Source organism: Coccinella septempunctata, chromosome X (assembly GCF_907165205.1).
Source record: "Coccinella septempunctata chromosome X, icCocSept1.1, whole genome shotgun sequence".
NCBI classification, from domain to species: domain Eukaryota; kingdom Metazoa; phylum Arthropoda; class Insecta; order Coleoptera; family Coccinellidae; genus Coccinella; species Coccinella septempunctata.
Genome location: NC_058198.1, coordinates 19605438 through 19619797, shown reverse-complemented (window position 1 = coordinate 19619797; position 14360 = coordinate 19605438). Strand labels below are relative to the sequence as shown.

The window sequence follows — 14360 nt, the reverse complement described above, 5'->3', positions numbered from 1 at the left end:
ATTCATTTTGGTGAACATTAAAACGAAATTTGGGAAGTACAGTCGTACCAGACTTTAGACCATTTACTAGTTCAAATATCTCTCGGTCTTCTTTTGTATATTTTGATAATTCTGAAACTGTAATTGGTAAAGTATTAATTTGATTTATATTGAAAAACTCCGACTCTTCAACAGTACTCTTATGAGAAACCGATTTGTTTAATAATCTGGACATAGCGTCGGCATCAGCGTGATTTTTTGTGTTTTTGTACTTAATTGTGTAATTAAATGCTTGCAAATAGATTGCATAATGTTGCATTCGTGCAGCAGAATATATGGAAAGGTTTTTACCTGGATTAAATATTTGGACTCCACTTCCAAGGTGTTTCCTTATGTGATAACTGATTCAATGGAAATGTCACTGAACTCAAATTTAAAAAAAATCGACTTTAATTTATTTATTTATTTATTTATTTAGTCAATTAGGAATACAAACAGGTGATAAACACCCAACACAGTATCCACTATTAAGAAATACCAAGTGTGTCAGAGTGAACAGTTTACAGTTAACTTATCTAATAGAACAATTATATTATTTATATTATACTATAGTGATAAAGAAAACAAGAAAAATCAAAAATATAGCAAATCAATGATAACAAGTATGAGTTTTAGTGAAACAATATTCTTCACTTTGAAAAATGCGGTATCGAAAAGCTAGCCAAAAAACAAAAATACGATCAATTGAAAAAGAAGAAGAACATTCTATTGACATAAGTATATTTTTTTGAGTTTTTGTTTTATTGAATTTTGACTAAGATGAAACAGATCAATATCACTTAAAGTATTACAACATCGCATCATCCTCATCCTCATCCTGCAGAGAGGTGAATTCATGGCGCTATTAGTATAACGAAAAGGGATATGGAACATATCACTACTTCTGAGGAGACGACACGGAACATGGAAAGTTATGGAGGAAAGAAGGTTAGGAGGTTAGGATAGATATTGTTCAGGAGCTTATATTCAAAAGGACATCGCTGATCTTTCTTCTATTTTCAAGGGAAATGAAACCAAACTGAGTTAAACGAAGATAATAGTTTTCGGGATTTCTAGGTGTTAAACGAAAGTTGAACTTGTATGAAATGAACTTCAAGAATCTGTTCTGAATTCTCTCGAGCCTGGCGATGTACACTGACTATTTTGGATTCCAAACTACACATGCAAAATTGAGTTTACTATAAACATATGAATTATATAAAATGGTGAAGGTTTTCAAATTAATAAAATGTCTACTTTTTCTGGTAACAAAACCCAAGATTTTATTACAGGAACTTGCTAGCTGATCTATATGACGGTCAAAAAGAAGCTTAGAGTCAAAAATTACCCCTAAATCTTTCATGTTATCCACCCTGGACAAGACAGTATCCCCAAGACTATAAGAATAGATGATCTTATTGATGTTGCGCGTGAATGTTATCACCCGGCATTTATCTAAATTTAATTGAAGTTGATTATCGCTACAGTAAGCAAAAAAAGTATTCAATTCATACTGCAAATCCAGGCAATCCTGTTCGGAGCTGATACTTCTCATCACTTTCAAATCATCAGCGAATAGAAGGAATTTACATTTGGTGAAGCATTGAGCGATCTTGTTTATATAGATTAGGAACAATAAAGGTCCCAAGTGGGAACCTTGAGGCACACCAGAAGGGGCCTCAAAAATATTCGATGAGTAGCCCTCCACTGGGACGAATTGCTGCCTATCGGACAAGTAAGACTCAAACCATCCAAGCATACTGCCACCCACACCAACCCCAGCAAGGCCCGAGATATGAACATTGATATCTGTTTTATCAAAAGCCCTGCTGAAATCAGTGTAGACGACATCAACCTGAACACGTCGGTCGAGTTCAGACTGTAGGAATTCCACAAATGTTACTAAATTGGTTTCTATTGAACGCCCTTTGATGAAACCATGTTGTTCCGGGATAATTTTCGATGTTTCTAGACTTGAAAGATATGGATACACTAATGACTCAAACACCTTCTCGAAGACGGATAATTTACTTATTGGTCTATAATCACTAATTAAACTCTTATCTCCTGCCTTGAAAATTGGGGTAATGGATGCAGTCTTCCATCTTGTCGGAAAGTATGCTGATCTCAGAGACTTATTATAAATGATCATTAGTGGTTTCATAAGAGAAGAACTACAATTTTTTATAAAAATGACGGAATTCCATCAGGTCCAGCACCCTTCCTTTCATCAATATAATATATTATATATTATGAGTAATATTAATTAAACTCTGGAGCGTTTTCTATATCTTTATTTCTGGACTCTCTACACTGTACAAAATCTCGTTAACACTTCTCATTACATGTTGGTCATGCGTCATCCCATCACGCATGACCTGATCAAATCAACATAGAATAGAACGTTCTTGTTCTTTATTATAACACAACTCATATATGTTACATCCTCTCTCTTTGAGATCTCTGATGAAAAAAATAAAAAAGAATTTATACAATACAAAAATAAAACAAAGTTACAAATTTTGTTTGAAAATTGGTCACAATCTAGTTAGGGAATTTACAGGGTTTTTGAATCCTATCCGTATCACGTAAGTCATATCTCTTGGTTTGAGGACTTTCCTCTTCATCACTTTTAACAATTATATGTTCTCTATTTCTTCTATATAACCTATCATTATCGTCTGATACAATATAAGATCTCGGTTCTTGACATTTACTAACAATTTTCCCCCTTTTCCAATTTTTTGATTTGAAATAAATATCATCACCAGCAACACCATCACTCAAGGATTTACTTCCAGAATCATAATAATGCTTTTGTAACAATTGTTGTTTAACAGATCTTTGTCTGTATTCGTCATTATTTATCACAATTGGTTTAAGTAGAGAACTCCTTGAGGGCAGACTATCTTTGAGGCGCCTATTCAAAAATAATTGGGCTGAAGACAAACCAATATTAGTGGGAGAATTTCTATACTTTAAAAGAAACATATTTATGTCACCTCCTTCTAAGGCACATTTTTTTAACAGAGTCTTTGCAATATTTACAGCCTTTTCGGCCATGCCGTTACTCCTAGGAAAATTCGGACTGGAGTGAATTAATTGGATTATTATCAGATATGATAGTATCAGGAAAACCAAACATGGAAAAAAGTTCCATTAGATACTTTATGACATCATTAATAGCTTTATTTTCTATTTGACGAAAATCAATCCATTTTGAGTAGTAGTCCACTACAACTAGAAATGAGTTACCTTTGAATTCAAAAATATCCATCCCCAATTTTTCCCATGGTTTACTATAGGTAGGTCATGGTGAAGCAGGGGCTGCTTAGTTTGATTTCTACTGACTTGATTACAAATATCGCATCTACCAATAAACTTACAAATATCTTTAGACATTCCAGGCCAAAAAAGACACTCACGAGCCCGAGATTTGCATTTGTTAATGCCTAAATGTCCCTCATGAATTTTTATCAACATTTCTGACTGTTTGGATTTTGGAATTATGACATGAGTCTATCACCATAAAATATCAAGCCATCACATTCAGTTAAATAATCTCTTATATGGTGATAAGGTTTTATATATTCAGGAATTGATCTGAAATTTCTCCAACCTTTTCTAAGAAATACTTTTAACTCATGTAATGTTTTGTCAGCATCAGTAGCACTTTTCAGCTCTTTCATTTTAGAATCAGAAATTGGCATATACTTAGTTAAACTATGAACAAAAATTATCTCAGATTCACTAAAGTCTTGAACATTAATACTAGCACGAGACAAGGCATCAGCTATGTACATTTCTCGCCCAGGCAAGTATTCAACTACTAATTCATACCGCATCAACCTATATAACAATCTTTGTAGTCTTGATGAGACTTTGTTGATATCCTTCTTGAAAATGTTTACAAGAGGCTTCTGATCAGTATGTACTGTTACTTTCCTACCATACACATAATAATCAAACTTCTCAACACCGAATACAATAGAAGCTAATTCTCTTTCAATGTTAGCGTATCTTTTTTCTGCATCTGATAGAGTACGAGAAGCAAATGCTATAGGTTTGTCATCTTGCATAAGACAGCAACCAAAACCCTCTAAAGATGCATCACATTGCAAAACAATAGGTTTACTATCATTAAAATGATTCAAAATTGGAGCTTGAACGAGAAGATTCTTAATTTTATTAATAGTTTCTGTATGGATGGGTAGCCAATCAAAAATTATGTTATCACGAGTCAATTTTCTGAGCGGAGCAGTTAAAGCTGATAAATTTGGGAAAAACTTGCTTAAGTATTTAACAATACCGAGGAATCTTAATAATTCCTTTCTATTTTTAGGAAGCTTCATATCAATAATAGCTTCAGTTCTCGCATCTATCGCAATACCTTCTTCAGAAACAATGAAACCTAGAATTTTAATTTCCGATTTCTTAAACTGAAATTTTTCTAAATTGAATGATATACCATTCTTTTTAGCAGCTTCCAGGACTAACTTTAATTTATTGTCATGCTCCTCTTCAGTTCTACCAGACATAATCAAATCATCAATGTAAATTCCATCATCACTCAAAATTTCGCCAAATATTTCTGAATTCTGTCTTTGAAAGATTTCTGCCGACGTATTTATTCCAAATGGAAGCCGAAGGAATCTGTATCTACCAAAAGGTGTCGAAAAGGTGCACAATTTAGAAGATTCTTCATCCAAAGGAATTTGATAGAAAGAATCCCTCAGATCTAAAAGCGAAAAATATTTTTTTCCAGATAAATTTGTCAGGATTTCATCAGGAGAGGGAATTTGATAATGTTCCCTCTTAATATTATTATTCAAATCTCTAGGATCTAGACAAATTCGCAACCTCTTATCTTTTTTTTCTGTAATGACAATGTTATTGACCCAATCTGTAGGTTCTGTTTCTTTACAAATGATACCATTTTCCTCCATTTTAATTAGTTTTCTTGAGCTCAGCTAACAGTTTCTTTGGAATTCTTCGAGCACAGTGAACAACAGGAATTACATTTTCCTTAAGCTTTAAGTGGCATGGTTTACCAGGAAATTTACCTAAATTATTGAAAACATCTATATAAGAGTTGACTACTTCAGTTTTATCCTTGAATTTCAACTTTTCAATCGAATGAACATATTTGATCAAATTGAAATCTAAACAGCTTTGTAATCCTAATATTGGTTTGTCCGCAGCATCCACCACATAAAACAGTATTTTATGATATTTATCTCTTATAAGACAGTCTAACCTCACAGATCCTCTTACCTTGACCATTTTTCTGCCAAAGGCCATCAGTGTTACCCTTGCACTCGATAATTCTTCTACTGAACCTAAGTGGAAGTAAACCTTAGTTGGGATGATGTTGCATTCAGCACCAGAATCTAATTTAAACAAAACATCATTATTATTTATCTTAACATTTTCAAACAATGCATTCTTACTTTTACCAGAATTTAACTGACTACTTTCCAAGCTATCAATAAAAAAATCATCATTAACATCATCTTCATGAAATGATGTAGTCTCAACTTCGAATTTATTCTTCACATTTTTACGAGTTCTTTTTGAAAAGCAACAAGATGCAAAGTGATTTGGTTTTTTACAATATGCACAGATTTTTCCAAATGCTGGACATTTGAACTTAAAGTGCTTTAAACCACATTTGTTACAAATTTTTAGGTTATTACTGTTTACTTTGACGTATTTTTAAAGACCTTATTTTAATTTGAAACTGTTGAGAGGGTCCTTGTTGGTCTGGGTTGAAGAAACTCAATTTAACAAAATGCCGACGTTTCGATTTATTTAAAATCGTCTTCAGGGCTCTACAATAGATGGTACACATTAAGACGCTATTTAAAGAAGGTAACATTACACATCAACAAGAAAATATCAGAACAGTTGTATATGAACAAACCACTAAAGCAAGCAAACATTAATGAAGGGCAAGGGAAAAAAAGATCGAACACATTAACAACTTGGTTACATATATATAAATATAAAGAGAGTATTTATTATTGACCCTTCAATGAAATAAATTGAAGCTACTCACATTGTCAGTTGGTCTCTATTGTCTTCAGTAATAAATAATTGAGGGATGTTATGATGACAGGCATACTACGGAATTTGACTCGAATCAGAAATGAAAATGAAATATATTCAACGTGAATAATCATCTGTCAAGAAGGGAAGGAAACAATATGTAAACACACGAACATGACTAATGTTACGTTAAGATGTGAGATTTCTTATTCTTTGGATTATATTGAAATAGGCCGTGTTCAAATTCTCAATGTCACTTCTCTTATTGAGAGAATTTACTTCTTTTTTTATTTCCAGCATTTCACAAAACAACCTTTTACTTAAATTAGTTTGGCAATCAAGTATCTTAACACTATCGAAATCGAACGAGTGTAATTCATTGAAAGAATGTTCAGCTAATGCAGTGTTGTTATCTTTCATTTTAGCTGGATTGTGTATATTGACACAGTCTCTTTTGTGTTCAGTCAATCTAGTTCTCAGATACCTGTTAGTTTGTCCTATATATACTTTGTTACACTCTCTGCAAGGGATACTATAGATAACACCAGATTTTAAGTCAAGAGCAGTTTTCGACTTCAACTTGGAATAAAATCCCCCGACGGTATTGGCTGGTTTGAAGGCAATTTCAACTATTTGATCTCTTAAGAGTTGACTCACCCTTTCAGATAAACCCTGTATATAGGGAATCTTGAAATATCTTTTAGCTGTGGTTAGTAGTGGTTTTAGGTGTGTTGAATCATTTTTGTTTAAAATTCTTCGAATCAATGATACCGGATAATTATTCTTAATCAAAAAACTTTTAATTTTGTTCATATTATCAATGTGAAACTCTGTGCTGGCTAAATGAGTAGCTCTAAACTTCAGATTTTCTATGAGATTAATCTTATGGGTGAAAGGATGCTGAGAGTTGAAATTAAAAAATCTCTCAGAGAAGGTTGGTTTATGGTACTAATCAGTTCTTAAACAACTCGATGTCCTGAGGACACGAACATCAAGAAAAGGCAACGAATTATTCCTTTCCGTCTCTAAAGTAAACTGTAAACGTGGATGGAAGGAATTGAAGGCATCAAGAATGGCACCAACACCGTCTGAAGGTATTGAGGTGAAAATGTCATCAACATACCTTTTATATATCGGTACTCTGAAAGGTAATGCAGATAAAGCGGAATTCTGTAAATCTGACATGACTATGTCTGATACAATGGGTGCCAAACAGTTACCCATGCCAAGCCCAAAAACCTGGCAAAAGAACTGATCGTTGAAAACGAAATAACTGTTGTCAACGCAAAATTCGAATAACTGCACGAATTCATCCATTGTCAAACGAGTGTGTGGTTCGACTTTAGACCAGTGCCTCCTAACTAATTCAACCGCAAGTTCAATCGGGATGTTAGTGAACAATGAAGAGACATCTAATGAGACTAAAATAAAGTTCTCCGGAATGCTGACATTGGCCAAGTCCTTCTCAAACACATTAATCAAAAGTTCTGCCAAAAATTTGCTCAAATTATAAAGGGGAGAACCCACGTAACTTTCTATTGGTCGTAAGGGACAGTCGGTTTTGTGAACCTTAGGTAAGAAAAAATTGAGTTTCTTTAACCCAGACCAACAAGGACCCTCTCAACAGTTTCAAATTACTGTTTACGTTAGAAAATTCACTTATCTTATTTCTCGGTTTCCTATTTATCGTGTCTACCTCCGGAGTCTTCTCTTCCTTGATCATCGCCTCTGCCTGTTTCCGGCTAACTTCTGTGACGTTGCAAATTTCCTCAGTTTTCTTTAATGAAAGGTTTTCATACTGGAGCAACTTCTCACGTAGGTTGTTGTCCTTTATTCCCAAGATTATCTTGTCCCTAATCATTTCATCTTCATCCTGGTATTCACAAACTTTGACTAAAGTTTTGATTTCGGTAATATAGTTCGAAATACTTTGGCCTTCTTTTTGATTGCAGGAGAGAAATTTGTATCGATCGAAAATAATATTCTTCTTCGGATCGCAGTATTTCTGGAATGCCGCCTTAACGTCTTTCAAGGTCGATAATTCCAATTTCAGATTCAAAGTGTTAAATATTTCAACGCCTTGCTCACCAATCAGATTTAGAAAGATAGCCACTTTCTTTTGTTCCTTTATATCGGTGGTATCTACAGCAGCCAGCATATAGATATCAAATTTTTGTTCCCATATAGACCAGTTATGGCACGTGTTCCCGTTGAAGTCCATCGTGGGAGGAATTCTAAATCCTTCCATATCTCGGCAATCTTATGACAAAATTATGTATATTATTATTGGTTTAACACCTGACACCATGTAAGATGTTCACTTTATAATATATTATATATTATGAGTAATATTAATTAAACTCTGGAGCGTTTTCTATATCTTTATTTCTGGACTCTCTACACTGTACAAAATCTCGTTAACACTTCTCATTACATGTTGGTCATGCGTCATCCCATCACGCATGACCTGATCAAATCAACATAGAATAGAACGTTCTTGTTCTTTATTATAACACAACCCATATATGTTACAATTTCTTCTGTTTCCATTTGTGTTGCTTTTGTTCATTCTAAAGACAACCTTATTGACTTCTGCATTCCCATTCATAGCTTTCATCTGCAGTTCTGTGGCTTCGAATGCCTTGGCAATTTCTCGAACTTCGTCACCCTTTTCCAGAAATTTTCTTCTCAGTTCGGATGATGAACACTTCTCGATTACCTGGTCTCTAATTTGATCGTCTTAATCGATGTAATTGCAGTTTTTTCCTTGTTCCTTCAATTTTGTGATGAATTGCTCCATGGACTCACACTGTACTAGATTAATACTGCGAAATATGCATCTTTCGTAGACTGTATTAGTTTTTGGACTAAAGTAGCTGTCCAGATCGATCATTGCTACATCGTATTGGTTTTTCGAAGTAGTGTCTTCGAAAGCCGGTAGTGTGAAATTATTGTAAAGCATCCATCTCAGTTTATTTCCTTGATCTCGTCGCCACTGTAGTATTCTTGTAACTGTATTGGGTCCGGAATAAACTAATTACGATGCAGTGTATGTATTTTAAATGATTTATTCAATAAACTCAAAGATATTACACACCAAGATAGAGCATAGTGAAAGAGAAAACGTCCTCGAAATAAGATAGCTATATGTTTATATTTTGATCAAAACCAAAACAATAAACCACATACAGCGATTGGTTGAAAGACTCGTGTTTTCCGAAGTTATCCGAAGTGATGATCAAAACCAAAACAATAAACCACATACAACGATTGGTTGAAAGAATCGTGTTTTCCGAAGCTATCCGAATGATGCTGAATTGTTAAGCAGCGTTGGCAATATTTTTGGAAAAGTATATAATCCCAGGTTTTCGCTTCTGTTCGAGAGGAAATATGACATAATTATTTCAATGTAAAATGTATCGGCTATTGAATGAATGATAATACTGACAATACTAATGCTTGATGAATTCAGGATATGTTCTAAGCCAAGTTACAGAATGAAATTATGTTCATAAATTTAATATAAAAAATAAGGAGATGACGAAGAAAGAAGTTGTGCAACGTTGTTTATTCAACAACCCAGTTCGAATGGCCACATGTTTACATATTCTCGAATCTTGAATGATACAAACGTTATTGTTGGACGATTTACGTGAAAACGGTGTTAGACAATAATTATTTGTAACTAGAAACTGCAAAAATGGTGAATCGCTGTGTGGTGTGCAAAAAAATCAGCAGTAAAAGCAGAGGGAAATCCATGCACCGGTAAGTAAACAACAACAAACGATATTTTTCCATAGGCGTAGCTTGGGATACCTAGCTTTTTTCATTAGTCTCGTACTAATTTCGTATTGTTCAATTCATCACTAAAGAATTTTTCCTCTCATTAGAATGCCTATTGATAGTGCTCGACAGAAATTATGGATGGACCAGTTAAAACTGAAAATTTCAGAATCTTCCAAATGGGTATATGTTTGCTCTGACCATTTCTGTGACGAAGATTTCATCCTTAAATTTGGAAAAAAATGTTTGAAAAGTGAAGCTATTCCATCCAGGATTTCATTGCCTGATCCTTGGTGAGTATTCTGAATATTTTGAATGTATCGAGTGAAATCAATCATTTAAATAATGTTACTATAATAAATCAAGGAATTACACAATTCTTATTGAAGAATCCTAATTTTTTATATTTTATTTCAGTTCAAGTAACACATTAGCGGCTTCAGACGAAAGGTATATGACCCAGGACCCATCAGATGTTGGTAAAGTTGGGGAGTCCTCAAAATTGATTGGTTCTGAATTATCAGAAACTTCAGATTTGTCTGCTACCGCAAGTGCTTCAGATTTGTCTGCTACCGCAAGTGCTTCAGATTTATCTGCCACATTGACTGCTTCCGATTTATCTGCTACAGACATGTCTGTTGCTTTGGCCGCTTCAGATTTATCAGGCAAAGTCGATTCCTTAGAAGTATTTGATACTGAAAAATTTGCAGCACCACATACAAATACGTGAGTGTATTGAATATCATTTCGAATGCATCAAGTGAAAACAATCATTTAAAAAGTGTTTGTCTTGCGATGATTTCCAACCATAATTTATGTTGATATTTATTTATTCAACAGAGGAACAAGCACAGGTAAACAAATACCCAGAAAAATGTTCACAAATAAATTAATCTATTACAGAGGTACACAAAAATTAATCAAACTAAACTAGTATAAATTGAATATTATAAAAGATGCAACAAACAAATATACTGCTTTGTCAACTACATAACCTCACCCCCAAATCATTTGAAAATCTCAAGAAGTAACATCTTAAATATTTCTTTACTTTATTTTCATCGTGATGAAAGATATCAATCATAGTTTTGAAATGGTTGCACCGCTCAAGTACCCTTACAATAGGGGAATTTTTGGCGTTGTTAGTACTTCTCAAGGGCAGGACGAAGGTGTCCAACTGTCTTAACCTCCTTAATGGAGCATGAAAGCAAAACTGCGAGATAAGCCCCGGCGATTCCAACCGATTACTAAGCAACTTATGAGCAAATAGTACATCACCCATCTTTCGGCGGTTTTCCAAACTAATCATATTGAAATGTCTCAACCTTACATCATAATTTCCAGGATCACCCCTATTCAAACGTAAACCACACCTAAACGCCATACTGCGGAGAAATTTCTTTTGGACTTTTTCAAGTCGCTCTATGTAGGTTTTATAAAAGGGATTCCATACAACCGAAGCAAAGTTCAATTTACTGTATACATATGAATAATAGAGGGTAATAATGGATCTATCGTTGGAAAACGATCGACTCTGTCTCAATATGTAGCCAAGCATCTGAGCTGAAGATGTTACAATATTGTCAATATGTATGTTGAATTTCAGTTGGTAATCAAATGTTACACCCAAATCTCGTACATGATATAGACGCGTCAGCGGTGAATGCAGAATAGAATAGGGGAAGATCACCGGATTTTTATTTCTGGTGAAACTAATTATGTGACATTTGCTTATATTGATAAATAAATCAGCCCCCGCACAATACATTGAAAAGTTGTCAACGTCCTCCTGCAAAAGCTGACAGTCATTTGAGTCACGAATCCTCATGAAAATTTTCAAATCATCGGCAAACAACAATATTCTGCATATCTTAAAGCATTTTACCAAATCATTGATGTAAATGATGAACAATAAAGGTCCTAAATGAGATCCCTGCGGCACCCCAGAGGAAGCAGACATATAACGTGACTCAAATCCCTCAACTGACACATATTGTGACCTATTACTTAAGTACGACTCAAACCATCTCAAGAGAGATCCGCAGACTCCAACCCTGTATAATTTTGCAATAAGTACCCTAATAGATATTTTATCAAATGCTTTACTGAAATCTGTATAGACAACGTCAACCTAGACTCCCTCATCGAGGCTACCCAACAAAAACTCAGTAAAAGTGGCTAAATTAGTCTCAACTGAACGCCCCTTGAAGAAGCCATGCTGCTCAGGAATTATCTGAGATTTCACAAGATGGAACAAATGGGGATATATCAAAGACTCAAACAACTTCTCAAAGATGGATAGTTTACTTATTGGTCTATAATTCTCAACGCACAACTTACTACCCGATTTAAAAACTGGAACTATGCAAGCCAATTTCCAGCGTTCCGGAAACACCCCCGAGGTCAGAGATTTGTTAAATATAATGCTCAAAGGCTCCGCAATTGACACACAACAGGATCGAACGAATATCGCTGGTATACAGTCAGGGCCAGGACCCTTACTAATATCCAGGGACAGTATAGCACGTACAACATCATCCGCAGTAATACTGACTGAATTTAAAATAAAGGAATCAGGAAGACACCCAATGTCACTATCACCACTACGAGTCGGCGGGTTGTAAACGCTTTCAAAATAGTCTGCGAACAGATCACTTATATCCTTACCCCCCTTCGCAGATCGGTTGCCGTATGACATATAATCGGGACAGCTGAACACCCTATCCTTGACAGATACAAATTTAAAAAAGTTTCTTGGATTAGTTCCCAATTCACATTCAACAGATGATCTGTACTTGACAAAATCACGCTTGATCATCCTCTTGCACAATGTACGCAAGCTTTCGAACTTAAGTCGATCTGATAAATTTCTATACGTTTTCCATTTTCTATGTATTTTATTTTTACGTTTAATCAACTTAATTAACTCTTTAGAATAATAAGGTGGATAGTGCTTATTAACTCTGTGTTTTGGTACTAGAAGATCAATGATATCATAAATGATATCATAAAATATATCCACAATATAATTAATATTGTTGCAATCAAATAGATCAGACCATGAGATTCTGGCAACTGCACGATTGATCGCATCATAATCAGCACGCCTGAAATTACGCCTGAGAAGACATTCATTATTTCTCAAATATTTGCAATCCTGAATATCTAACAAAAATTCAATATTGATATGTTTTCATTTCAGTTCATGTTGCACATCGACTGCTTCAGATGGAAGGAGTGTGACCCAGACACTCTCAGATATTGGTAGAGTAGAGGAATTCCCAAAACTGAGTGGTTCTGAACTATCTAAAACTTCAACAGCTTCAGATTTGTCTGCTACATTACTGCTTCAGATTTGTCTGCTACATGCAATGATTGCACCAGTCTGTTGATACCCCTCATCAAAGAAACTACATGTATTTCCTTTATTTTCAAATTTGATAGCATCTGTCCATTGTCATGTTGTCACACTTTCAGAATCCTATTGTTTCGTTTATATATTCTATTTTCCAGATCTATATGTACTAAAAATGATTGATAATTTTTATCTTGTAATAGTGTGGTACTCACCACATTTTCAATTGTGCAAAATGGTTGAAAACAAAATAATACTTGATTCAAGTTCAGCAATGAATTCAGTAATCTAATAAAAGAATTATGCTTTCTAATTAGTCCCTCTTATTATAAATGTTGCATATAAATGTTGAGCTGCAGGATTATTGTGATATGTTTTTATAAAGGAATTTTTTGTCAGTATTAAGTTTTCAATCATTTAATAAGAACATTCAATCATTTAAATTTTAAGTATAATTTTGATAAAGACGCATTAACTATTTTGAGAATTGTCTGAGTCTTAGTTAATTTTGTGAGCTCCTTATTGACCTATTAATTTATGTCATTGTACTGTAATGTTTTTCTGGATGGAGTTGTATAATAATAATTAAGAATTGTTATAAGATTTTGTTCATTTTTTCTATAGGAATATTTCTTCTATTCCTGTTCGACTACAAAAGCAAATTTTAATGTGTTATTGCAATTAATTTCTAAATAAAATGTAGAAAACAAAATTTGAGGCTATATCACATATTATTTTCTACTGAAATACTAGCTATCAACATGATCGAATCTGTATTTTTGGAATTATTGAAAAAATAAATTTTTCCTCACATCAGTGGTTTAGCAATTTTTTTTTAAATCTACCTTTATCAAAAAATTTCCCTTTGAAACAATGAGCAAACGGCCTAGTGCAAAACCTGAAATACCTCGATGTATGGGCAATGTTATGGATCATACTAAACAAATATTTATTTTTTGGAAGAAACCAATCTTAGTCCCGAGGTTTTTTCACGGAATATGAAGTTTGGATAGTCGACAATCATATGTGTGAATATTTCATTTTGACTCTCGTTAAAACTTCGGAGATATATCGGAAAAACTTCGTGTTTCAGATTGGTAACCCGAATTGATATGACAGGGTTGAATAGGGGCGGTCTGCAAGCAGTAAAAGAAAT

At 34.1% G+C, this 14360-nt stretch overlaps 2 protein-coding genes across 3 annotated transcripts; one reads left to right on the top strand and one right to left on the bottom strand.

The window, feature by feature from the left end:
- Positions 1 to 4977: 4977 nt before the first annotated feature.
- On the bottom strand, positions 4978 to 8593 carry LOC123321967. 2 transcript variants are annotated; one of them, XM_044909781.1, is made up of 4 exons: positions 7712 to 8593; positions 5469 to 5721; positions 5293 to 5408; positions 4978 to 5081 (listed from the first exon to the last, which is right to left on the bottom strand). In XM_044909781.1, the coding sequence occupies exons 1-4, from the start codon at positions 8312 to 8314 to the stop codon at positions 5052 to 5054; spliced, it is 1002 nt and encodes a 333-aa protein (XP_044765716.1). In that variant the 5' UTR covers positions 8315 to 8593; the 3' UTR covers positions 4978 to 5051. The 2 variants fall into 2 exon arrangements, with proteins under 2 accessions (XP_044765716.1, XP_044765715.1); XM_044909780.1 differs by having other exon boundaries at positions 5293 to 5721.
- A 1067-nt stretch (positions 8594 to 9660) lies between these two features.
- Positions 9661 to 13241, top strand: LOC123322315 (secreted protein CSS1-like). Its single transcript, XM_044910257.1, has 4 exons — positions 9661 to 9831; positions 9957 to 10142; positions 10267 to 10575; positions 13052 to 13241. The coding sequence occupies exons 1-4, from the start codon at positions 9767 to 9769 to the stop codon at positions 13239 to 13241; spliced, it is 750 nt and encodes a 249-aa protein (XP_044766192.1). The 5' UTR covers positions 9661 to 9766.
- Positions 13242 to 14360: the final 1119 nt, after the last annotated feature.